Here is a 25,044-nt window from a genome sequence, read left to right as displayed (position 1 = left end):
TGACAGCTCAGAACATACCTGTAAGGAGAGAAAAATGGGTTAAGAGAATTCACCTTAGATACTGAGAGTTGTGTGTCCTGATTTTGAGTGCCTCCAGGCAAACTGGAACCTCTCTGTACTCATATGAACAAAGTGAAGTTCCTGAGACGGTAGACTCCCTCCACTGATATAGGTTGTGCAATGGATGCATGGCAGAGGAAATGGGAGCTGCTGGATGTAATCTGTCTCTTTCTTGTCCGCCACTGAGGGAGCGCCTTCTTTCACTGGGACAGCCTCTCACCTTGATACCTGGTGGTTCTCTCTTTCTTGCCGATACTGACTCTGAGCTGGCCTTGAGCCCAACTTCCCCCTCCTTCAAATCGCTCGAGAAAACACACCTTTCCCATGAAGCACAAAACTTCAGCCTCCCTCCTCTATGGAGGCAGAGCCAATTGAAACTGGAAGCCGCGCACATTCCCCCTCCCCTGGTCTTCACCTTCCAGGAATCCTTTTCTACTTTCTTTGTTTCAGCTTTAGATTGGAGGGTCTCTGGTCAAGAGACCTTCCATCTTCCACCCTGTAAAAGGCCATGCATATTAATGGTCCTATAACATTATTGTTGGTGATGAAGATGATGATCATCATGATAAGGGATGAAGGGCAGCTTGAGGATGGTCATCCAAAGATCAGTGTGATAGTCCAACCGCAGGAATGCCAAGAAAGCTCTCAGCTGCTGAGAATCGAGCACCAGTAGCCCTCCCTTAGTAATGTCAGAGACGAAGCAGAGATTGCGACCAAGAGTGCCGTTTTCAAAGCCCAAAGATAACAAGTCAAGGGAATCGGTAGCGATAAAATACAAGAGCAACAAAAAGAAGGTACCGTAAGGAGAGTTGTTTCACAGGGCTGGATCAGCCCAGGTGCTCAGCACACAGGGAAGAGCTAAAGAGCCTGAAAAGTTCCACGAACACTTACCTCTTGCTGATGCAAAGGCCACGAGTCCACCCGGAAGTTCTTCTGGTTAACCTCAGCAAGAGCCAAAATACAGCTGTTAGTTACTGACTTGGACAGAAACCCAGTTACTGGCTTTAGCATTCTTCCAGGGATTTCAGCATCTGGAATGTCTTGCTGCTGTGTGAATTTTATGGGGAGATGTCTCAATACCTCAGACAGTTTATGATGCACATTTTCCAGGTTCCTGTACATAATACAAACCCTACTTGGAAGTGGACAATGCTTTTTCTGTTTCCATGAACAGTGATAATAGCCGGTATTTATACCATTCTTTCAGGGTTCCAAACACTTTATCAATTACTTACCTTTGCAGATGTATGACTAGACCAGAATGGTTTCCTTGTCCTCCAAGCATTTAGATCCCGTTCACCTTGCAAAGGTGAATCACATGGTCTTTTGTGTGCAGTTTCCGCTGCCAGATTCCAAGGTCAGAGCGCAGATAGTGCTTAAGTGGAAGCCTGCGGGGTGGTAGTGAACGCTGGCCCTCAAAGTACCCCCTACAATGGCTCTACAAGGTCTCTCTCTCCATCTCCAACATGAAGAGCAAGTCTCTGCAGCCAGTGCTACGCAAAGCTGAGGTTGCTTGGGAGTGAGAACGCTTTACTTGGCCTTGGAGCCTTGGAGACGTAGCTCAACTGGAAGGCCACAGGGAATGAGGAGTAATTGGTAGAAGCTCAGAGAATTGGTGGCTCACATTGGGGCTTTTAAGCAGATTCGGTGAAGCCGTACAGAATGGGTGTTGCCTCATCCTCTCAGGGGATTCAAAATTTATACCCACAGAGATGTGCGAAACATGTGAAGTGTAGCCTAGCCCGATGGCCTAGGAAAAACAGAAGTGAGTTCTCAACTTTCTCCCATGAAGTCCTACCTGTCCTTAATTCGTCTTGCTGGCTCAGTTTGCAGCCTCAAGTCGTAAGAAGAATTCAGGCCTGCAAGATAAGCCTCTCAGGCTGTCTGAAATCTGTCCCTCCCTGTTTCTTTTTGTCTCCAGCTGCCTGTCCTGAGATTCCACACCCAATCCTGCCTTACCTTGCTTGGGAGTCAGGTTCTGACCCATTGTTGGTCAATACTGTTCATCAGCATTAACCAATGTTGAGAGAGTTCTGGAGAAATGGTCCCACTACAAAGACAGCTCTACTCCAAAGCAGCCGTTTTCTTAGAGGGAACCTCTGTCACCTGGACACTGTCATTATAATTCTAGGGGATCTCCAGGCCACACCAGGAGGCTGGCAACTCTAGTTACACTGGCCATCTCTGGCAGCTGCCCCCTAGCCAGGGTTCTTGGACAGAAACCCATTGTTTGTAAGGCAATCCCATAGCCACTTCTCTAGTGAGCATGTTGTGTAGCCAGTGCTTAATGCAGGTTTACTTGGAACTAATTCCCCTTGAGGCCAATAGACTTTACTCCCTGGTAACTGTTAGAAGAAGGGACTGGCAATGTCTCTTGCCCAGACCTTCTGGACTGCAAGCGGAGCAACCGGAAGGCAACAACCATAGTCAGTTAGATAGATAGGCTGCTATCAGTTTCCTTCCTGTCAGAGAAGCTTCCTTCCTTCCTTCCTTCCCTTCTCTCCCCCTCCTCTCTCTCTTCTTCCCTGCATGCACCAGGAGAGGCAGCATGGTGTCTCCTCGTGAGAGAGATGGCCTACTTTCTATCTAAAGGCATCCTAGCTAGTTAGATCAGTTACTAGTTATTTCTCTCCACTAAACTTATGTAAATATATTTCTTTTGATAAATAAACAGTTATTGGTTCTCTAACTTGGACGAGAGCTTTCTGCGTGCAGTTTGTTTAGTTAACGTGCCTTAACTAAAACCCAATAGTGACAACTAGGGCTGCTCGGCCTTCTGATATGGCAGGAGGTCTCCTGCTGGCAGCTCACGGAGTTGCTAACATGTTCCTGTGGGGTTTCGAAGGTGATTCCTAGGTGACCCACGCCACTTCTGAGGTTTCCTGGAAGTGATGTAGCAGGGTCAGTGACGGCGCCAACATCACCAGCCCCACCCGTGTCCCCATCCCAGCCATAGCAGGTGCACAGAACTGCCTCTGCAGGGGATAAAAGGAGTGTCCTTCCATCTTGGGGGTGGGCTGTATTCAGAAGCCAAAGCAAGCAAATACCTCCCTCCTCCCTCTTTCACTTCTCTGCACTCCAGTGGGGGGGGGGTCGGTTGGTGGGGAGAAGGGCTTTAGAAGCCAAGTTTCAGCCCCTCACAAACTGAAGCGCCTCTGGTGGACTTTTCTGCAGACTCAGGGGAGAAGAACTCTGAGATTTAAAGTAAAATACACGTGCGGAACCTGTGAGGACTTATGGGGGGCACCTCACCCCCCCCCCACACACCTATTTCCTATTTCCCTTTCCTGAAAGCCCCCAAAGCCTCTCCCCTTTTTTTGCTTCCCTCTATCCTTCCCACCTATCTTAATTCCCTCCCCCATCTTCCACTTTCCCCTCCTTCCCTACCCCTGTTATTCTTTCCCTGGGGAAAGTCTGCACGGTTGCACCAACTGGGCAATGCTGGCTGCGGTCGCAGTTGCATGGTGGGGAACCTGCGAGGACTTGCAGCAGGCACTTGGCTTTCCCCTGTATTCCCCTTTCTGCACTCTATCCGCCCTGAGCCTGCTGATGCGGGGAGCGCAGAATATAAATTGAGTATAAATAAAGTAAACATCCTCTCTTCTTCCTCCTGTTAATGCCATATCCTCACCTTTTCATGCTCACTTTTCTCTGTCCCGCCCACCCACCTTTTATCTGCCCTCCTTTCAGCTATATTTATTATTTTTACTTCATTTATCCCCCCACCTTTCTCCACAATGGAGACCCAACTCAGCTCACATCATTCTCCTCTCCTCCATTTTATATGCACAACAATCCTGTGAGGTAGGTCAGGCTTAGAGGGTGTAATTAGCTTGGGGTCACCCTGATCTCTGTGGTTTGGAGATCAGTTGTAATTCTGGGAGAACTTAGGCCCCACCTGGGCAACCCTACCAGTTCAAGCAACAGACCTGGAGCTGGGAGTTTTATTCTGCATAGTAATAAGGGGATATCTCTTGTGTCGGATGAGTTTGCCCGAGCCTGCTGAAAATAAGTAGTCGAGGCTTGAGAGGTATGTGGGCAAGGGGGAGCCCTTAGCTACACAAAGCTGTGGAGGGGGTAATGTCTTACAGAAAAATGATGTTAAAAAGACTCAGAATTGTGCAGTGTCCAAATGCTACGTCCTCAATCTCTGTTGACTTCCTTTTTATATAGTATCCCAAAACTGGTGATAACTTGAGAGTAGTAGTTTTGCAGCAAATAGGATACTTCCGGCATTTTAAAGATGAACAAATTTTTATTCCAGCATAAACTTTTGGTGACTAGATATAGCCCATTTTGTCTCCAAAGGCGCTGATAGCTTATTAGTGTATAATTAGAGGAGTCTTCTTTTGAATGCAAAATTCTGTTTATTGGGCCACAGACATTGCAGAGAGTCACCAGATACACCAAGGAGCAATTTCTCTATTGTGCAGCTGTTTTGTATATTCATTAATTCTTTTAAATACATCTACTGGGACTAGAATTCATTGATATGTAGTAGAATCTTTCCTCAGTAAAAAATGCGCTTATGTTTTAGCATCAAAGCTGCACTGATGTTCTCTGCACGAAAACTCTGTGACCCTGTGTGTGTGTGTGTTTGTGTGTGTATAAAGTGCCCTCAAGTCACACCTGATTTATGGCAGCTTTCAAGGCAAGATAGAAGCAGAGGGGGTTTGCCATTGCCTGGTGTAGTGGTTAAGAGTGCAGGACTCTAATCTGGAGAGCAGGGTTTGATTCCCCTCTCCTCCACTTGAAGCCAGCTGGGTGACCTTGGGCTAGTCACAGCTCTCTGGAGCTCTCTCAGCCCCACCCACCTCATAGGGTGAATATTGTTGTGGGAATAATAATGACATACTTTGTAAACCACTCTGAGCGTGTGTTAAGTTGTCCTGAAGGGCGGTATATAAATCGAATGTTATTATTATTTCTCTGCAGAGTCTTCCTTAGTGGTCTCCCACTTTCTGAAGTGCCATAACAGGACGGGGCAGCGGGTATGTTTGCCATTCTTGGAGTGCAAGTACTGACCTTGCTTCTGAGATCTGACAAGATAGAGCTATACCATGGCACCTTCCCGACTACTTCCCTATAAAACTTAAAATATGATTATCAATTGGCTATATTTGAGTTTTAAATAGAAACCAAACAGCCGGTTCTAGCATCTTACATTTGTTTGCAAGGTAACCAATTCTTCTCTGACGACACTCACATTGGGTGGCCTTAGGCAAACCATTCTCTCTTAGTCCTTATCTAAAATACTTGACAGCTAGTGTGGTTAGAATGTTGGCCTAGGAGCTGGGAGACATGGAGCTAATCCCCTATCAGCCATGATGTTTTTTCCATGCATTTTCACCTTTTCTTTGTTCCCTTGTTCAGCCTGAAGGTCTTAACAGACCATGTGCATTCTTTTTATTCATTTATTAAACTTACTTATATTTTGAATGCTCCAGGCCTGATCTCTGGAAGCACACTATGCCGATTCAGTCTTCCTATCTGAAGCGCAATAACAGGGAGGGGCAGCGGGTATGTTTGCCATTCTTGGAGTGCAAGAGCTCAAAATTGCACAGTTGCAACAGAGCACCCCCACACTAACTTGTCGGAACAAAGTAGGAGATGCAGCACGTAGGCAGAGCCTCTAATCAGCCATGCACGTACCAGCTTCTAGATTTAAGACTCCTTTTTGCAGGAGATATTGTCAGAGTCCCTGGTGGCATCGGGAGTGGCCAAGTTTGTTTTTGGCACCCACAAGGAATGAAGGGGTGGCAGCACTGAACAGAGACGTGGGACAGCCACAGGGTTTGCCAACCTCCCAGGGATAAACCCAAAGAAATAGGTGGAAGAGGCTTTTTAGTCCATTCCTTCACAGACATAATGTATATAGAAAAGTGTAATATACTCTTAGAGTTGGGTGGTGTCTTGGAAGGACACCTTACCCCACAGGGCCTAGAAGCCCGGATGGAGAGTTTCAGAAGAGAATTGTCTAATTAGTTCTCTGTGCATGGTCAGTGGTTAGCTGTTACCAGGAACCTATCATATACATGTCTAAGAGCCAAGCTACAAGTGACACCTGACACAGGTTGGACACTTGTCAGCTTCCCTCAAGTTTTGATGGGAAATGTAGGCCTTGTGGTCTTGCAGGTTGGCTCTCCGACTGCTGTCCAATGGACTTTTCAACAGTCACTTGTCCAACATTCCACCAAGCTGCCTACATTTCCCATCAAAACTTGAGGGAAGCTGGCAAGTGTCCAACTACTGTCAGGCATCACTTGTAGTTTGGCCCTAAGTGTCCTGCCACTGACCCATATGGCTACTGATGGTGTGTGTGCTCCTTCTGCAATGGAGTTAGAAAGAGGGAGAGAAAGAGAGACCTCTAGCAAGTGCAAGTAAACTTTATTGACTAACTAGTGGATGGAAAAGGTAGGAAAATAGAAGCATTAAATATCCATGGCAGTTCAAATTCAGTCACTTAATAAAACCACCCATATGCAGGGCTCTTTTTCTGGGAAAAGAGGTGGTGGAACTCAGTGGGTTGCCCTTGGAGAAAATGGTCACATGGCTGGTGGCCCTGCCCCCTGATCTCCAGACAGAGGGGAGTTGAGATGGCCCTCGAGCAGTCTAAACTCCCCTCTGTCTGGAGATCAGGGGGCGGGGCCACTGGCCATGTGACCATTTTCAAGAGGTGCCGGAACTCCTTTCCACCGCGTTCCCGCTGAAAAAAAGCCCTGCCCATATGAATAATCGAATCTCAGCATGAAGCTTAGAACTGGCATTCAAGCAAATGATATGCGGTCTGTGCTCTCTCTTATGGCCATATGAGAATTTTATTTTTATTTTTTCATTTTTTATATTCCTTTGCCTTTCTTATTTTCTAATTATTGACTGTGTGTTCCTTAACAACTTCAATATGTCTTGCTATAGCAAGATAGGTAGCCGTGTTAGTCTGTCAGTAGCAGTAGAAAAGAGCAAGAGTCTAGTAGCACCTATGAAAAAAATGAAATGCAGCCCTCAAATTAGAGTTGACTTATGGCAACCCCTGGTGGGGTTTTCATGGCAAAAGACTAACAGAGGTGGTTTGCCATTGCCTACCTCTGCAAACTTGGTCTTTGTTGGAGGTCTCCCATCCAATTACTAACCAAGGCCGACCCTTATTAGCTTCTGAGATCTGACGAGATCAGGCTCTCCTGGCCTATCCAAGTCAGGTAGTAGCACCTATAAGGCTAACAAAATTGGTGGTAGGGTATGAGTTTTCATGAGTCACACCTCACTTGTTCAGAGACTGTGTTAGTCTTATAGGTGCTACTAGACTCTTGCTCGTTTCTACTGCTGCTATAGCAAATAAGAGAACAGTTAACATCAGAATTCTGCAATCAGTATTTCCGAAGGAGAACAATACTGACAGACACACCAAGTGTCTCCCACTTGGCCTAACTTATAGTGTGGTGACGTGTAGACTTCCTCTGGCTTCCAGAACCTTCTTCAGGGCCCCCTTTACCTCCTTGTTGCGGAGGCTATAGATGAGGGGGTTCAGCATCGGGGGAATTATGCAGAACATGGTAGAGATGAGAGTGTCTATCTCCAAGGAGTACCCCGTGCTTGGTCTATTGTAGTTCAGTAATCCATTTCCAAAGTAAATTATGACCACAATGACATGAGAAGCGCAGGTGGAAAAGGCTTTGCGCTTGCCAGTGGTGGAATGAATCTTCAAGATGGAGGACAAGATGAAGGCGTATGAGAGAATAGTGAATAGGAAAGGAATTGCACCCACAAAAAGGCTTGCTATGCCTAGTGCCACTTCATTTGTCTGTGTGTCACTGCAGGAAATTTTCATCAGTGGAGGAAGATTGCAGAAAATGGTACGAATCTGGTTGGTTCCGCAGAAATACAAGTTTGAGCCAAGAGCTGTATGGAGAGCAGAATCTAAGAAGCCCCAGACCCAAGTGGAAAAGGCGAGAATGGTGCACACCTTGGTATTCATGAGAAGGGAGTAATGCAAAGGTTTGCAGATGGCAGCATAGCGGTCATAGGCCATGACAGCCAGTAGCACAGCCTCTGTCCCTGTGAAAGAGATTAGGAAGAACATCTGTGCCATGCACTGATTGTAGGAAATGGTCTGCTGTTGGCATAGGAAGTTCACCAGGATTTTTGGGACAGTGACGGAGGAGAGGAAAATGTCTAAGCAGGAGAGGTGGCTGAGGAAGTAATACATGGGGCTGTGGAGTTGGGAATCCAGTTGAATCAGAGTAAATATCATGAGGTTCCCCAGCACGGTGACCGTGTAAATGGCTAAGAATACCAGGAAGAGGTAGGTGTGGCCATGTGGAATGCCAGAGAAGCCCAGGAAGACGAATTCCACCACTCGCGTCTGATTCCTCACTCCCATCGAGCGCTCAGAATTCACCTGTAAGGAGAGACAAATAGGTGCACAAAACACATTATATCCTGTAATGGGCAACAGCTCTGTATGTCGATGTAGCATTCCTCGAGTGGACTAAAGCTGTGTGTTTTCATGAGAAAGAAGTGTTGCCCTCCATGAATATGACATTTCCACTTGGATGTTTACACTGCCGTCTCAAGCAGTCTACCTCTCTCTCTCTCTCTCTCTCTCCCACATCCCTCCCTCCCTCCCACATTGAACATTTCCTCTTTCCTCCTAAGCCCTCCTCTCCGCATTGACTCAGTAGACATTGCCTGTGTCGCCCTCCTCCTCACAGAACAGGCATGAAGCCTTAGCTTTATCTAAGACTTTGCTCCTCATATTGAGTCTTTCTCCAAGTCATGATACTTTGTTATTCACATTCGCATTCATTTCCATTCTTGATCACTCTGGTGCACCCCCGTCTCTGGCCTTCCATGGCCACGCCTCAATCTCCTCTGCTCTATCCAGAAGTGCACATTGTTTGATGCTACTCCATAAACCCCTAGGCAGCTCTGTTCTCACTGCTGGAGCATGATCTCATCTTCCTCAAATTCCCTCTCTGGCATTGACCCCTTTCTCTGCCCATAACCTTTGCTCCTCCAGAGCCACCACCCTCCTCAGTGCAGAGAACTGCTTCCTCCAGAGAGTCACCCCCCTTTCCCCCTTGCTGCTACTTGTATCTAGACCTGCTCCTAGCATGTTGGCATGCCTCCACCGCTCTCATTTCCACCAGTTTGGTGCAGTGGTTAAGAGCGGCAGGACTCTAATCTGGAGAGCCAGGTATGATTCCCCACTCCTCCACTTGAAGCCAGCTGGGTGACTTTCAGTCAGTCGCAGCTTTTTCAGAGCTCTCTCTGCCTCACCCACCTCATAGGGTGATTGTTGTGAGGATAATAATAACACACTATGTAAACTGCTCTGAGTGTGACATTAAGTTGTCCTGAAGGATGGTATATAAGCACAAGGTCAAATCCCTAAAAAAAAAACACCTTTCCCATGAAGCCTTGAGCACAAAACTTTAACCTCCCTTGTTTATGGAAATGAAGCATTTGAAACTGGAAGCCCTACACATTCCCCCTCCCCTGGTCTTCACCTTCCAGGAATCCTTTTCTACTTTCTTTGTTTCAGCTTTAGATTGGAGGGTCTCTGGTCAAGAGACCTTCCATCTTCCACCCTGTAAAAGGCCATGAATATTAATGGTCCTGTAACATTATTGTTGTTGATTAAGATGATGATCATCATGATAAGGGACGAAGGGCAGCTTGAGGATGGTCATCCAAAGATCAGTGTGATAGTCCAACCGCAGGAATGCCAAGAAAGCTCTCAGCTGCTGAGAATCGAGCACCAGTAGCCCTCCCTTAGTAATGTCAGAGACGAAGCAGAGATTGCGACCAAGAGTGCCGTTTTCAAAGCCCAAAGATAACAAGTCAAGGGAATCGGTAGCGATAAAATACAAGAACAACAAAAAGAAGGTACCGTAAGGAGAGTTGTTTCACAGGGCTGGATCAGCCCAGGTGCTCAGCACACAGGGAAGAGCTAAAGAGCCTGAAAAGTTCCACGAACACTTACCTCTTGCTGATGGAAAGGCCACGAGTCCACCTGGGGGTTCTTCCAGTTAGGTGACCTCAGCACGGGCCCAAAAACAGTTGTTGAAGTCAATGAATGAATGCAAAGAATGAATTTAGCATCTAGAATGGCTTTGGGCTGTAAAAAATCGTGGAGAAAGCAAATGAAGTTCATGGCATGGTAGGTTATGTCAGTGGGTCAAAGTTTAAGATGGTATTGAATAATATCCAGAGGTCATGACGAACATATGTGATGTTACTGGCCTGTTCATGAACGTAGAACAGAAGAGGCGCTCTGCTGGATCAGAGCAGCAGTCAACCTAATCCAGCGTCCCATCTCGTACAGAAGCCGCCCAGTTTCCCTGGAGGGCCAGTGACAGAAGAGGCTGAGGCCATCCCCTCGTGCTGCCCCCCAGCACAGGCAGTCAGAGGTTTGCTGCCTCGGTAGCTGCAGGGTCCCTTGGCTAGTAGCCACTGGTGGATCTCTCCTCCTTGAGTCTGTCTAGCCCCTTTTAAAAGCTTGTGGCCATCGCTACGTCCACCTGCAGCAAGTTCACAATTTCCTTTTGTATGTTCTGAATCTACTAGCAACAAAGCCCATTGTAGGAAAAAATACAATGGGCTCTAGAAAGCTGGGGCTGGGGAGCACTGACAGGCAGGAGAGGGCTGGCAGGTGGGGCAGGCTGGGGAAGGTTGACAGAGGGGAAACTGGGGATTGTGCCTTTGGAGGCTGGCAGGTGGCTCACCCTTCTCTCCCTTTGACAGCTCAAATGGGGCTGTGGAGGGTGGCTGGCAGCTCACCTCTCCCCCCCTTGCCCAGCTCAAGTGGGGCTGGGGAGGGCTGATGGGAGGGGGAGCTGGGGATCAGGGCTTCAGCGGTCAGCAGGGGACTTGCCCTCCCCTCCCCCTCCCTGGCTCAAGCAGGGCTTTGGAGGGCAGCAGGCGCCTTGCCCTTCCCGCTCGTCTCGCCCGTCCCCTTCTCAAGCAGGGCTGCTGAGCGTGGAGCAGGCAGGCTTTCCCTTTCCACCCCTTGCCTGGCTCAAGTACTCACTGGGGAAAGAGGCACAGGGAGTGCGGCAGGGAGGAGGGCAGCCGGCAGGCTGATGTGTTCCTGCACCGGGTGCCTGGAGGCATGGGAGATACAGTGGGGAGGAAGCCAGCCAGCAAGCCAGCCATGGAGACTCGCCTCTTATCCCTGCTAGGGGCGCACTATCATGCCTGCACACTGGGAGCCAAACTACAAGTGACGCCTTACACAGGTTGGACACTTGTCAGCTTCCCTCAGGTTTTGATGGGAAATGTAGGCGCCCTGGTTTTACAGCTTGGCTCTCCATTACAGCTGCTAGACCAGGATGCCTACATTTCCCATCAAAACTTGAGGGAAGCCAACTAGTGTCCAACCTGTGTAAGACGTCACTTGTAGTTTGGCTCTGGGATAACCGGTGAGTCATCGGGAACACACTGGCAGAATTACGTAGTAAGATTGCCTATCATCTTCAACGAGGGCCTCTGAGTGTTAGTATTATGAGGAAGGGAGAAAGATCATCTCCATCCACTTTCTGCACCCTGCAGAATTCTACAAGCCTCTTATCAGGTGCCCCATTAACTTCCTGCGTGCTAGTATATCCAGAGAGGAGTGACGGGGTGAACTGCGGCACCAAAGAATACCTGATGCTTGAACAGCTGATGGATTCATTTTGACAAAGATCAGAGTCACCCTGTTATTTCTATAGCTGAGATGCAGCCTGATGCGAGTCTGACGCCAGCTTCATACACTAGGCATGCGGGAAAACAGGCATAATTCAACCTGCCCGTTTTAAATTTCTGACAAGGTCAAAGGTTCTGCATTCTTTCCCTGAATGTAATGAGTTGACCAGATGGAAGGGTACCTTTTCCCTCATGACTTCTCCTGGAAAAATACTACGACTGCCTTGTATATTTCCTCTGTCCATCTTTTTCCATTCCAGTCCATGTTCCCACTTCATCGTTTATGAGCGTTTGAACAACGTTTGTGCAATCTGGCATCCTCCATTCCACTCAGGTTGTAATTATTTTACATGGACTTGGGATATAGGACAGGAGGCCCCTTAGCATTTGCCTACTGTTGCCTACATTGCAAGTGGCATTCCTTCTGTCACGAAAAGGTTAAGCTGAAGTTTCTGTAAGCTAAATTAGCAAGTTTAGCACAGAGCCAATTAGTTGTAGAGTAGACTCTTCCCACCAAAGAACTTGGGGGGTGGGAGAGGTTTTATTCTTAATGAGGTGACCTTAAGATTGACTATTGGCTAATCAATATATTGGAGATAGTTAGTGCTGTCCTGCACGTACGCAAAGGGGTCAAAAAGAGAGAGAAAAGAGAAGGAACAAAGGAACAAGATGGAGTATATTAGAGGTAGTTAAATTGTTCTTGTTTTCTTTCCATGTAATAATGACATTCGATTTATATACCACCCTTCAGGGCAACTTAAGACCCACTCAGAGTGGTTTACCAAATATGTTATTATTATCCCCATAACAAACACCCTGTGAGGTGGGTGGGGCTGAGAGAGCTCTGAGAGGGCTGTGACTGACCCAAGGTCACCCAGCTGGCTTCAAGTGGAGGAGTGGGGAATCAAACCCGGCTCTCCAGATTAGAGTCCTGCCGCTCTTAACTACTACACCAAACTGTAAACCTTTCCCCTAATTTTTTTGAAGTAAACTTTTTCTTAGAAGTTAAACATACGTGTGTCTATGCAGCATATTCTGCTGTGCTTTATTTGGTGTTGGTGGAGAGTACCCTCAAGTCATAGCTGACTTATGGTGACCCCCCCCCCCCCAGTGGGGTTTTCATGGTAAGAGACTAACAGAGGTGGTTTGCCAGTGCCTGCCTCTGCAAACCTGGTCTTTGTTGGAGGTCTAACCCAGGCTGACCCTGCTTAGCTTTAGAGATCAGACCAGATCAGGTTCACTTGAGCTATCTGGGTCAAGTTGTGCTTTCTTTGCTAAAAATCCAACGCCTACCCGAATGAAGCTTCGTCCTTCACAATTACTTTTGTCCATGTTCATTCCCCGTAGTGCCTGTCCCTCCCATTCATCCCTTCTCTCCATCCTTTTTCTCTTGTTCCTCACTCTCAACCTAGACTGCAGTGTCCTCGGAGAAGAATTCTTTGGTGGGGCTAAGAAAAACATGAGAAGGTTCTGCTAGAAGGCTACTCACCTGTGAACATGGATGGATGGATGGATGCCTTCTCCAGTCCAGCTCCTTCTTCAGTTTAGAGGAATCACAGTCTTTTGCTGTTTAGCTGCCAGATTGCAAAGTCAGAGTGGAGTTGCTTAGGCTGAAGCCTGCAGGGTGGTAGTGAATGCTGGTCCCCAAATGTGGACTCTACAACAGGACTGGAAAGTTCCCCTCCATCTCCAACATGAAGAGCAAGTCTCTGCAGCCAGTGCTACACAAGGCTGAGGTTGATTGGGAGTGAGAACGCTTTACTTGGCCTTGGAGCCTTGGAGATGCAGCTCAACTGGAAATCCACAGAGGAGTAATTGCCAGAAGCTCAGAGAATTGGTGGCTCACATGGGGCTTTTTAGCAGACTTGGTGGAGCTATACTGAACGGGTGTTGCCTCATCCTCTCAGGGGATACACAATTTACCCACAGAAGTGTCCAGAATGTGTAAAGTGTACTTTAGCCTGATGGCCTAGGAAAAACACAAACGGGTTCTCAAAGTTCTCCCACGAAGTCCTGCCTGTCCTCAATTCTCCTTGCCAGTGCATTCTGCATGTGCTAAGAAGAATTCAGGCCTGCAAGATAAGTCTCTCTTAGGCGGTCTGAGGTCTGTCCCTACTTCTTTTTGACTCCAACTGCCTGTCCTGAGATTCCAGACCCAGTCCTGCCTTATCGATGACACTTTGCTTTGGGGTCAGGTTCTGACCCATTGTTGATCTCATCCTGCTCATCAGCATTAATCAATAGGGAAAGAGGTCTGCAGAAATGGTCCCACTACAAGACCCCTCTGCCCTCCAGTCCCATCCACACCTCTCTTTGTGGAGGGAAGGTCATGAAAGAACGCTTCCCAGTGTCATTGAGGGAGGCTTTTTAGGAGAGTGTCCCAGGAACCTTGGGATTTGGGAATGGTGCCCGAGAGCACAGTATGCACCATCCCATCATCTCTAGCAAACTAGTTGCTGCCAAAGACTGGACCTATTGTTTACTTTCAATAATATATATCCTACGTCCTAGTACAGATTATTCAAAGTGGCTTTATCAAGACTCCAATACCAACCTCTCACCCCAAGGCCACGGTGGGAAAGTTGGAGAGACAAGTGATGGGAAGGCATGCCCGGTGGCTCACAAGAGGCTCCGGGGGTTTAGTTGTGTTTATGTTTGTGTACTTTTTCACTTGAATTAATTTTTTTTATAAAAAGAGGCTTATCTGGCAGAGTGAAAAGTCAGCCCTGCATTCCTGTATGATCATAGGAACAAGAATTCCTGGCTTAGCTGAAAATCAAGGTTCCTTGTGAAGCCAGGAAAGAGCAGCAATTGGCCCCCCAGGCCCCCCCCAGACACGGAAGGAGTCACGTGGCCAAAGAGAGCCACCTGGCCCCAGAACAACTGCCTGCCAAGCCACCCTGAAGGGACCGAATATCCCCTCAGCTGGCTCTTCTAGGGAGGGATGAAGGTGCTGAGTCGTGTGACCTCTGTGAGCAAAAGGGACACCTACCTGTGTATAGACTGCTCCAGTCTAGAGATACAGTGGGGTTGGGAGCATGATGGCTGGAGTGGTGGTATGGGCCTAATTGGGGGGAAAGCTGTAAAGGGCCTAGCAGTTACTAGCAGTGTGAAAACCCTGCTACAGAGGCCAGTGGGGCAAGGGACAAACTGGTGCATGCATGCTCTCACCCATTGTCGTTGGATTAGTGCAAGAACTTCAAGTAGGTATGGTGTCTGGGACTGGCCTGCCGTGGTACTGGGGGCAGGAGTGGCTGCCTGGAACTTTGTTTTGAGAGTGAAAGGTCCCCCCAAACTGGTGAAAAGAAAAGAGGATAAGATCTGGCAAAACAAATGTAAGCTGATAATAAAGCAAGCACAAAGAGAATTTGAGGAATACATGGACAAAAACATTAATCCGCCTTGACTTCCTGCAGGGTAGAAAGGAGGCTAATAAATGTTTTAAATAAACAAAAAACTAAATGCAAACAGTAATCATTTTTAGAAATATATCAGGAACAGGAAATGGGCTAGGAAGGCAGTTGGGCCTTTGGATGATAAAAGAATAAAAGGATTGCTTAGGGAAGATGGGGAGATGAATGAAGTCTCTGCATACTACTTGTAGGCAAAATGAAAACTTGTTGCTAAAATCAGCCTCCATGCCAGATGACTGGAAACTAGCAAATGTCACACCGATTTTTTTTTTAAAAAGGCCCAGAAAGGGTCCAGGGAATTACAGACCAGTTTAGCCTAACATCTGTCCCAGGTAAATAAAAGAAACTGTTATTAAAGAGAGAATTGTTACGGGAAGGCTGTAGTCTCAAAAAAAGTTGTCTGGGGTGGGGACACAACAGAGGTGTATAAAATTATGCATTCATTACGCCAATGAAGTTGGTGAGCAATAGGTTCGGGACAGACAAAAAGAAATACTTCTTTTCTCAACGAGCAATTACATTGTGGAATTCACTGCCAGTGTATGCAGGGATGGGTGCAGGCATAGATGGATTTAAAAGGGGGTTCAAGGAGGAGAGGTCCATCGATGCTAGCCATGGTGACTAAAAGGAGCCTTCATATTCAGAGGCAGCCTGAAGCAGCTGGGCTCATTCACCAGCACAAAAGTTGGACTTCCACACACCTGAAGTAAAAGTGTTGTTGCAAGCGTTGCTGCATGTGATGAGTTTTCTGTCCAGCTTGGAGGGCTGAAGCTAGAAGTAGGCATGGACCAGGAAAAGATCATGGGCTGTCAATCCATGGTCTGTGGAGTTTCACGGACCAGGCGGACCATGAACTTCCACGAACTGTGGACAGGTTCATGGGTCTATGGGGCCACTTCCAGGATCTTGAGCAAGGGGGGTGCTAAAGCACTCCCGGTGCTGCTTGCAAGTGGCGCCAGGAGCCCGCTGATGTGGGAAGAGCGGAGTATAAATCCAATAAATTAAATTAAATTAAATTAGGGAGTGCTTTATCCCTCCTTGCTCCAGCTGACGGGCAGGGACTTCCCTGCCAGGAGCAAGGGGTTTTAAAGCACACCCGGCACTGCTTGCAAGCAGCACCAGGAGCAGTTTAAAAAGTGGTGAGAGCTACTTTTACTGCAAACGCCTCCTTTTCCCACACACTCCAGTTCCTTTCTGCGTCTGTAAATTTTCTGGACAAATATGCGCATGGCCGCATTTTGTTATCTTCCCCCTTTTGCATTAGGACCCCCCCCAGTGGCTGAGTCACTGGCATCTACTTGCACTATGAGGGCTCGATTCTCATTGGGGTGCTGTAGGACCGGCTCTGTAGTAAATTGGTCCTTCAGTTTTTCAAACGCTAGTTGACAGTCTGGCCCCCACCAGACTGAGATGAGATTCTTTATTTTCTGAATAAATTAAAATGTCACCAAGGTAAACAACTACTCCCTTATAGAGAAATTCATGCAAAACTTCATTGATCATCGTCATGTAAACTGAAGGGGGGGCCCTTTTAAGCCGAAAGGCATTATGAGATATTCATATTGGCCTAAGGGGGTGTTGATTTTCCATTCATCCCCTTCCCTTATTCTGACTTGAAAATAAGCATCTTTGAGATCCAATTTTGAAAAGATCTTATCCTGCACCACCACACTGAGTAGGTCTCGAATCAAAGGAATGGGGTAGGCGTTGGACATAGACACAGCATTACTGCCCCGAAAATCTGTGCAAAGTCTGAGTCCCCCATCCTTCTTCTTCACAAATAACACTGGTGCCGCATGCGGGGAGCTGGCAAGGCGAATGAAGCCTCTTTCCAAATTCTTATCTATAAACTTTCTGAGTTCTTGCCGTTCTGCTGGACTCATGGAATATAACTTTCTTTTGGGGAGCTTCTCGCCCAGAACTAGTTCAATGGCACAGTCTGTGCGCCGCCTCCTCACTAAAAGCTCGGGCCGTATCTCAGTATTCCGGTGGAATTAAGTTTAGCTCGTCAGTGGTAAGGAGACCGGCCTCCAAGTTAGCCGTTTACCTTGATGACATTTTAATTTATTCAGAAAATAAAGAATCTCATGTAAAATCGGTCTGGAAAGTGTTGGCAGCCCTTATGCGCCATCAACTGCCCATCAAGTTGTCTAAATGTGAATTCCGTAAGAAGGAACTGGATTATCTAGGCTATCATGTCTCGGGGGAAGGGCTGAGAATGGATCCTGCCAAAGTTAAAGCTGTACAGGATTGGCAGACGCCCTCAACGCGGACGCAATTGCAATCCTTCCTGGGCTTTGCGCATTTCTACAGACCATTCATCGAGGGTTTTGCGCAAATTGCTCTTCCTCACCCCATTCAGATCTCCAGTGATGCTTCTGACAGTATTCTCGGTCAAAGACTATCATCCCTTTTTCCCAGTTGATGTCGGGGTTGTGATCCCACAGCCATCTACTGCCCAGGATGAGCGGGTACTTGGCCACTTGGCTGACCACGTAGGGGTGGTTTTCCCAGTGCTTGCCCATCCCGGTAGGCACCAACATCCTCTATGGTTTCTATGGCTCAGACAATTGTTAACTGGTTGTTTCCACCCCATTGCCAGCAGCAGGAGTGGGAGGGTTGTGTGTGGAGGGAGAGCCCTCCTGCTGCCCCTTTCCCCCCACCGCCTCTTGTTCTCTCCCTCCCTCCATCTTGGGAGGCCTTTTCTTGTTTCTCTTAACCAGCCTGAGCAGGAGGCTGCATTGCTCTCCCTGGTACCTGCAGTCCCTGAGCCTCTGTCACACTTGCCCCAATCTCGCATCCTTTGAACCCACTTCTGGTAAACATGAAGAATATTGCAGACCTGATGACTATGATGCGTTCTGTGCTCCTTCTTCTGGAGGGGTGGCTGTGATACCTGGCTGAAGCAGAAATAAACAGGAGCCTTGTGGCACCTTAAAGATTAACAAGATTTTATTGCAGCATAGCTATTTAATTTCCCTCTGCTGAGAGATGCTTAGGACTGGGCTTTCAGCAAATGATGTGTAGGCTGGAATGTCTTGCGCCATTCTTTTGGATCATTCTTTTATTTCTTGGCCTTTTTGAGGGTCTGCTAACATGAACATTAAATGCATGTGTTTAACGTGGTGTGACCACAATCACCTTCAAAATGAGGTGTGGAGGGGATGGGCTTCTTAGTGCATGCAGAGGTAGAAGAGGCTTTGTGCGACAAAGTGTCTCCCACTTGCCCTAACTTATGGTGTGGTGATGTTTAGGCTTTCTACAACCTTCTTCAAGGCTCCTTTTACTTCCTTGTTCCGAAGGCTGTAAATAAGGGGGTTGAGCATAGGGGTGATAATGCAGAAGAGGGTGGAAACAAGAATGTCAGTCTCCAAGGAGAAACCAGCGCTTGGTCTGTTATAGTTTGTTAGTGCATTTGCATAATAAATGATAACCGCAATGATGTGAGAAGCACAAGTGGAAAAAGCTTTGCATTTGCCATGGGTAGAATGGATGTGTAAGATGGAGGACAGGATGAAGAAATATGAAGAAATGATAAAGAGGAAGGGTCCCCCACCCACAAACAAGCTTGCTATGCGGGCAGCCATTTCATTGATGTGTGTATCACTGCAAGACATTTTCATCAGTGGGGGGAGATCACAGAAGATGTGATGAATCTGGTTGACTCCACAGAAGTCGAAGTTGGAGCTCAGAGCTGTATGGACAGCGGAATCTAGGAAGCCCCAAATCCAAGTGGCAAAGGCCAGTACGGTGCACACCTTGGAGTTCATTAGGTGGGGGTAATGCAAAGGTTTGCAAATGGCAGCATAGCGGTCATAGGCCATGACAGCCAGCAGCGCAGCCTCCGTCCCCGTGAAAGACATCACAAAGAACATCTGTGCCATGCACTGGTTGTAGGAGATGGTCTGTCGCTGGCACAAGAAGTTCACCAGGATCTTAGGGACTGTGACGGAAGAGAAGCAAATATCTAAGCAGGAGAGGTGGCTGAGGAAGTAATACATGGGGCTATGAAGGCTGGAATCCAGCTGAATCAGAGTAAAAATCATGAGGTTCCCCAGCACAGTGACCATGTAAATGGCTAAGAATACCAGGAAGAGGTAGATGTGGCCGTATGGAATGCCAGAGAATCCCAGGAAGACGAATTCCACCACTCGTGTCTGATTCCACACTCCCATCGAGAGCTCTGAACCCACCTGTAAGGAGAAAATAATCAACTGAGAGAAGACACCTTGCATGGAAAGGGTATTTGGCATCCCTCCAGATGGCCTGATGCCCACTGAAGTCATGTGGAAGAAGTGGGGTTCTTGGAATAGTGCCCCAAATGGATATTGATACGGGGCTTCTGGTTCTGGCCCTCTGCACTCCTCTGAAATCCCCCTCAGCAAAATCCCTGATGATCTCCTAAGTGCCAAAGGCCAGGTCTCTGCTCTGACCTCCCTGACCCGGGACTGTCTCCTCCACTTGTAAGGGCTGACCCCTCCCCTGCCTGAGGTTTTTATGACCCTCTCTTCACTTGGCTGTCCTCCTGTCCGTAACTGGAATCCACTGTTAGAAGGGGGGGGGCTATTCCTCAGTTGTTTCCGTTTTGTGACACTGAGAGATCTCTGATCCAGAGGAGTTAGCCGTGTTAGTCTGTAGTAGCGAAATCAAAAAGAGTCCAGTAGCACCTTTAAGATTAACCAATTTTATTGTAGCATAAGCTTTCGAGAATCACAGTTCTCTTCGTCAGATGCATGGAGGGCCAACAGTTTCTCTTGGCCCTCCATGCATCTGACGAAGAGAACTGTGATTCTCAAAAGCTTATGCTACAATAAAATTGGTTAGTCTTAAAGGTGCTACTGGACTCTTTTTTTTTTTTTTTAATATCTAAGACAAAAACCTACAAAAAAACCTACAAAAGTACTAGGAAAGGGGAAAAGGGAAAGAAGAAAGAAAAGGGGAAGGAGGGCTGGAAAAGGGGGGGAGGTAACATACAAACAATATACACTACACTACAATGTTTTCCCTTCATACTGCCATAGTTAAAAATTTAAACCTTCATAAAGTAATGAAGGAGTGGTTGACCTTACAAAATACAAAATACAACCCATATTAAATCTTCTTCTTCCCCCTCCTAGGCCTCGGACGCAGTTCTCTCTGAGCAGCTACAGCCACTGCGCTCGCTGCCTCCCCCCTCCCTTCAGGCTTCGAGTCTTCTTCATTTTGCATGGTATCTTGCCCGAATTCTTGATTTTTGTCCACAAAATCCCTTAGCTGATCCTCTGAGTTTATCTTGTAAGCTTGATCTTTATAATTAAACCAAATTCCTTCCGGAAATAGCCATTTATACTTTATCCCCCGTTCCCTCAGGAGAGCTGCGAGCTTTTTGTACTTAAATCTTCTTTTCCGAACTAGAAATGGAACGTCCTTCAGTATCTTGACTTTATTTCCCAGAAAGTCCAAGTCCGCATTATATGAGTTAAATAGGATAGTGTCTCGGACCCTAGATGAAAACTCAATAAAAATCTCACGAGGCAGCTGCCGCTTCATTGCATATTTTGAAGAAGCCCGACGGACTTCCAAAATGGCGCTTTTTACCTCTTCCTTAGTTGCCCTCGCGGGTGACGCCAATAATTCCGAGGCAAGCTCCCTTAGATCCTCGTTTTCCTCCTCTTTAACATTCTGGAGATGCAAAACAGTCTGTGTTCGTTCCACTTGCAGCCCGATCAGCTGGTTTTCCACCAGCTTTAGCTCCTTGTTCATTGCTCTCATGAGTGACGCATTTTCCTGAGCAGACTTCTCTGCCCCCCCCCACTACTTCCTTAATGGCTTTCACATCGCTCTCAATTAAGCCCACCCTTTGATCTGTTTCATTCAGCTTGTCAACGAAGGGTTTTATGGCTTCGATAACCGACCTTTTGACCAAGTCCTCGAGCGACTCCGCTTTTCCCTGCAGGGCAGCCGAGATTGACTTGCCCAAAGTGGGACTCTGCTTTCTCGCTGCCATTTTAGGGCGGGGGGACCGCCAACCTTCTGAAACTCAGAGAGGGGGAAGAAATCCGAGTCTTCTTAACTTCAGATCCCACCACTCCTTCACATACGCTTGTAATAACAGAAGGGATTCGCTTAGTTACAGGCTTCCGCCTAGTCCTGTTCTTTGCCGTTTTCCTTGGCCCGGCAGCACGCAAGGTGCCGCGCACGTCTGCCGGCCTCCTTGGGGACAAACGGGCAATTTACCCCCTGCATGGATTTGCCAGAGGGTTCTTCCCGCAGTGTCCCGGACCCTGACTCCCTCCCTGGGAGTCCTGGGGGCTAATCTTTGCAGATCAGCCACCCGGTCAGGCTGCTTGGACGCTTCCTCTCAGACCTGCGAGGAGGAGCGTCCGACATGGCCGAGAAAACGAAACCGAATCGCTACTGGACTCTTTTTGAGAGATCTCTGTCTTTTGGTGCTACACCTCTGAAGATGCCAGCCACAGCTGCTGGCGAAATGTCAGGAACTACAATGCCAAGACCACGGCTATACAGCCCAGAAAATCCACAACAACCATCCGTTTTGTTTATTTGCATGGTACTTCCAGAGATATTCCTCTGGCCCTTTTCAGTGCTTTCATTACACCCTCTCTCTAAAAGAGTAATTTAAATTCCATCTGCCTTCCTGTCGGGAACATTTTATGCCACGCTTTCTCCAAGGAGCTCAGAGTTACTTATATGACTCTATCCTCCCTCTTTCACCCTCACAACAGATAAGAATGGCTACTGTTGGAGTGGATCAGTTGTAAAGTTAAATTTTTAGTATGTTGAACAGAAAATGCTGAGTAAATGCACATAATGAGATGGAGATGAGTGGCCCAAGGCCACCCACAAGACTTCATGTCTGAGGATCTGAATGCAAGTCTTCCAGATCACAGTCCAGTAGCACCTTTAAGACTAATTAACTTTACTGTAGCATAGGCTTTCGAGAACCACAGCTCCTTTCATCAGATGCAGAAGATAGCTATGGTTCTCGAAGGCCTATCTATATATATAAAGACAAGTGTCCTGACTGACTCATCAATGCCCAGCCCAAACCCCTGAAACTAGAAACTTGAAATTTGGGGAGGACGTTCCTTTTGTGGTATAGAGGCTCACTAAGAAGAGATTTTCAGAAATTCACCCTCTAAGGGGGTAAAAAGTGTTTTCCCATAGGGATACAGCTTCCCTGTGTGGCTGGGTGGCTGCTCATTCCCTCCCCCCCCCCCGCCAACTGCCAACTCAGCCACTCTGCCCTGAGGTCATTTGCTTTTTTTTTTTGACATTTTTTATTTTTTATTAACTACATTAACTAACAATACAAAGGGAAGAAAGGGATCAAGGGGAAAAAGGAAAAAAACCACAACAACTACAACATGCAACAGCTATACTACACAAAATGTTTTCCCTTCATACTGCCATTATTCAAAAGTTAAAGCTTTATGTTATATTGATGGAGTGGTTGACCTTACTAAATGCAAATTACAGTTTAATTTCAAATTAAATTTTTCTTCCCCTCCTGGGTCCCGGACGCAGTTCTTTCTGAGCAGCTGCAGCCGCAGTGCTCGTTTCCTCCCCCTCCCCCTCAGACTTCTCCTTTTCGTCTTGCTTGGTGCACTGGAATCCTGGATTTCTGTCCTCAAAATCCCTTAGTTGATCTTCTGATAATATCTTAAAGGCTTGATCTTTGTGACTGAACCAGATTCCTTCCGGGAATAACCATTTGTACTTTATTCCACGTTCTCTCAGAAGAGCTGCGAACTTTTTATACTTAAAACGTCTTTTCCGAACTAGAAATGGGACGTCTTTCAATATCTTAACTTTATTACCCAAACAGTCCAAATCCGCATTGTATGAATTATATAGGATAGTGTCCCGGATCCTCTTAGATGAAAAATTGATGATGATCTCGCGCGGCAACTGACGCTTCATTGCATATTTTGAAGTAGCCCGACGGGCTTCCAAAATGACGCTTTTTACTTCTTCTTTAGTTGCCCTCGTGGGTGTCGCCAGTAGTTCCGAGACAAGACCCCGTAAATCCTCGTTTTCCTCCTCTTTCACATTCTGGAGGCGCAAAATTGTCTGTGTTCGTTCCACTTGTAGCCCGATCAACTGATTCTCCACCAGTTTAAGCTCTTTATTCGTAGCCTTCACGAGTGACGCACTTTCCCGAGCAGACTTCTCTGCCCCCCCGCTGCTTCCTTGATGGTTTTCACTTCGCTCTCAATTAAGCCCACCCTTTGATCTGTTTCATTCAGCTTGTCAACAAAGGGTTTTATAGCTTCACCAACCGCCCTCCGTACTACTTCCTCCAGCGATTCTCCCTTTAGGGCAGCCGAAACTGGCTTGCCAAGGGCAGGACTTTGTTTTTTTGTTGCCATTTTAGGGGGGGGGGCGCCAATTGAATTTTGAAACTCAGCAAAGGGGAAGAATGAGCCTTCTTAGCTTCAGATCCCACCTCTCCTTCACGTACGCTTGTAATAACAGAAGGAATTCGCTTACTTGTAGGCTCTCGCCTAGTTCTGCTCTTTGCCGTTTTCCATGGCCCGGCAGCACTCGAGGCACCGCGCACGTCCGCCGGCCTCCGTAGGGACAAACGGGCAATTAACCCCCCGCATTGATTCCGGGGGGCTCTTCCCGCAGCGTCCCGGACCCAGCCTCCCTCACTGGGAGTTTTGGGGGCTAATCTTCGCAGATCAGCCGCCCGGACAGGGTGCTCGGGCGCTTCCTCTCGAGCCAGCGAAGAGGAGCGTCCGACATGGCTGTGAAAACGAAACCGAATCTGCCCTGAGGTCATTTGCATATGCAGCCTTGATTGGTCATCATCCCAACATTCTAAACAGTATGCAGGACACACGCAGTACTCAGGACCCATTCAATGACTCCCAGTAATTGAACGTGTCCTGAGGTAAAAATACACCTCCCCTTTAGGGTTTCCAATCTCCCTGTGGGGCCTGGCTTTCCTGTGTGTCTGGGAGGCTGATGGGTCAGCTGTGAAACTGTGTGTTGAGATAAAAATTAGGTCAAGGAAACTGCAGACAGTTGAAGAAAGACAGTACAAGATTTCTGAAAAGGGATTTTATATAAAAGTTAGTACGGCAGCGGAGTTTTTAAATGTTCATGGGGAGATGGTGCACAGCCTTTCTAGGGGCCATTTCAATATGAACCTCTTACATGAACCTGCTGAAGGGCCCTCCACACCACCCCTCCCTCAGTCCAACTCCACCTCACACCTCTTGCAGCCATCACCTCTTACTGCCCCCAAGAAGCCTCCTGGCAGACGTTGTACAAGATATACCGATGCTAAAAGGAGGGAGCAACTTAGAGATGCGGCAAAGAAGTATGCACATCATACTCCTGGAGTGCACTGAGCAGCAGCGGGCAAGTACCAGCAAGTCCCAAGTACAAGGGAAAGGTGACCATCCCTGCAGGCCTGGGCACAGTAGTGACAACCCTAGCAGACCTAACAGCCACGATATACCCTGATATCACCACTATCAGGGAGTAGTCCATGGACGGGCTGTGCAAGCGTGCCATTCTGACCCCCCCCAGAAAGACAAGGCTGCCATAATTAATGAAACACAACTTAACTCCCTTGAAGGGGTAGGAATGGAGTACAGATCTGAGGACTCAGTGGTGCAAATGGATGATGCAGTCCACTACCCTCTGGAGTTCCTCAACATGCTCAACCCTCCTGGCTTCCCAGCCCACAAGGTTCTCTTCAAGGTGGGGGCTCCAAAGTGGGGGGAAATCACCAATGAGGTCTACAAAGAGGTCCTTCAGTAGAAAAATAAGGTTGTACATATTTTTCACTTTATTTACTGCACTACAATCTTTTCCTTTTAAAAATCTCTTCAATAAATGTTACATTTTGAAATTCACTTCATCAGTTTTA

At 47.4% G+C, this 25,044-nt stretch overlaps 2 protein-coding genes across 2 annotated transcripts; both read right to left on the bottom strand.

Annotated features, from left to right (window-relative positions):
* Positions 1 to 7,486: 7,486 nt before the first annotated feature.
* LOC129335749 (olfactory receptor 5V1-like) lies at positions 7,487 to 8,437 on the bottom strand. The gene has a single exon (XM_054988543.1). It carries the CDS (start codon positions 8,435 to 8,437, stop codon positions 7,487 to 7,489), a length of 951 nt encoding a protein of 316 aa, XP_054844518.1.
* Positions 8,438 to 18,391: 9,954 nt separating this feature from the next.
* LOC129335916 (olfactory receptor 1F1-like) lies at positions 18,392 to 19,333 on the bottom strand. The gene has a single exon (XM_054988792.1). The coding sequence runs from the start codon at positions 19,331 to 19,333 to the stop codon at positions 18,392 to 18,394; it is 942 nt and encodes a 313-aa protein (XP_054844767.1).
* Between the last annotated feature and the right edge of the window lie 5,711 nt (positions 19,334 to 25,044).

This window comes from Eublepharis macularius, chromosome 9, assembly GCF_028583425.1.
Source record: "Eublepharis macularius isolate TG4126 chromosome 9, MPM_Emac_v1.0, whole genome shotgun sequence".
Classification (NCBI taxonomy): domain Eukaryota; kingdom Metazoa; phylum Chordata; class Lepidosauria; order Squamata; family Eublepharidae; genus Eublepharis; species Eublepharis macularius.
This window is presented reverse-complemented; position numbering and strand designations above follow the sequence as displayed.

Excerpts from the sequence above, each read along its gene's own strand:
- LOC129335749 (XM_054988543.1), bottom strand. The coding sequence starts at position 8,437 with ATGGGAGTGAGGAATCAGACGCGAGTGGTGGAATTCGTCTTCCTGGGC.
- LOC129335916 (XM_054988792.1), bottom strand. The coding sequence starts at position 19,333 with ATGGGAGTGTGGAATCAGACACGAGTGGTGGAATTCGTCTTCCTGGGA.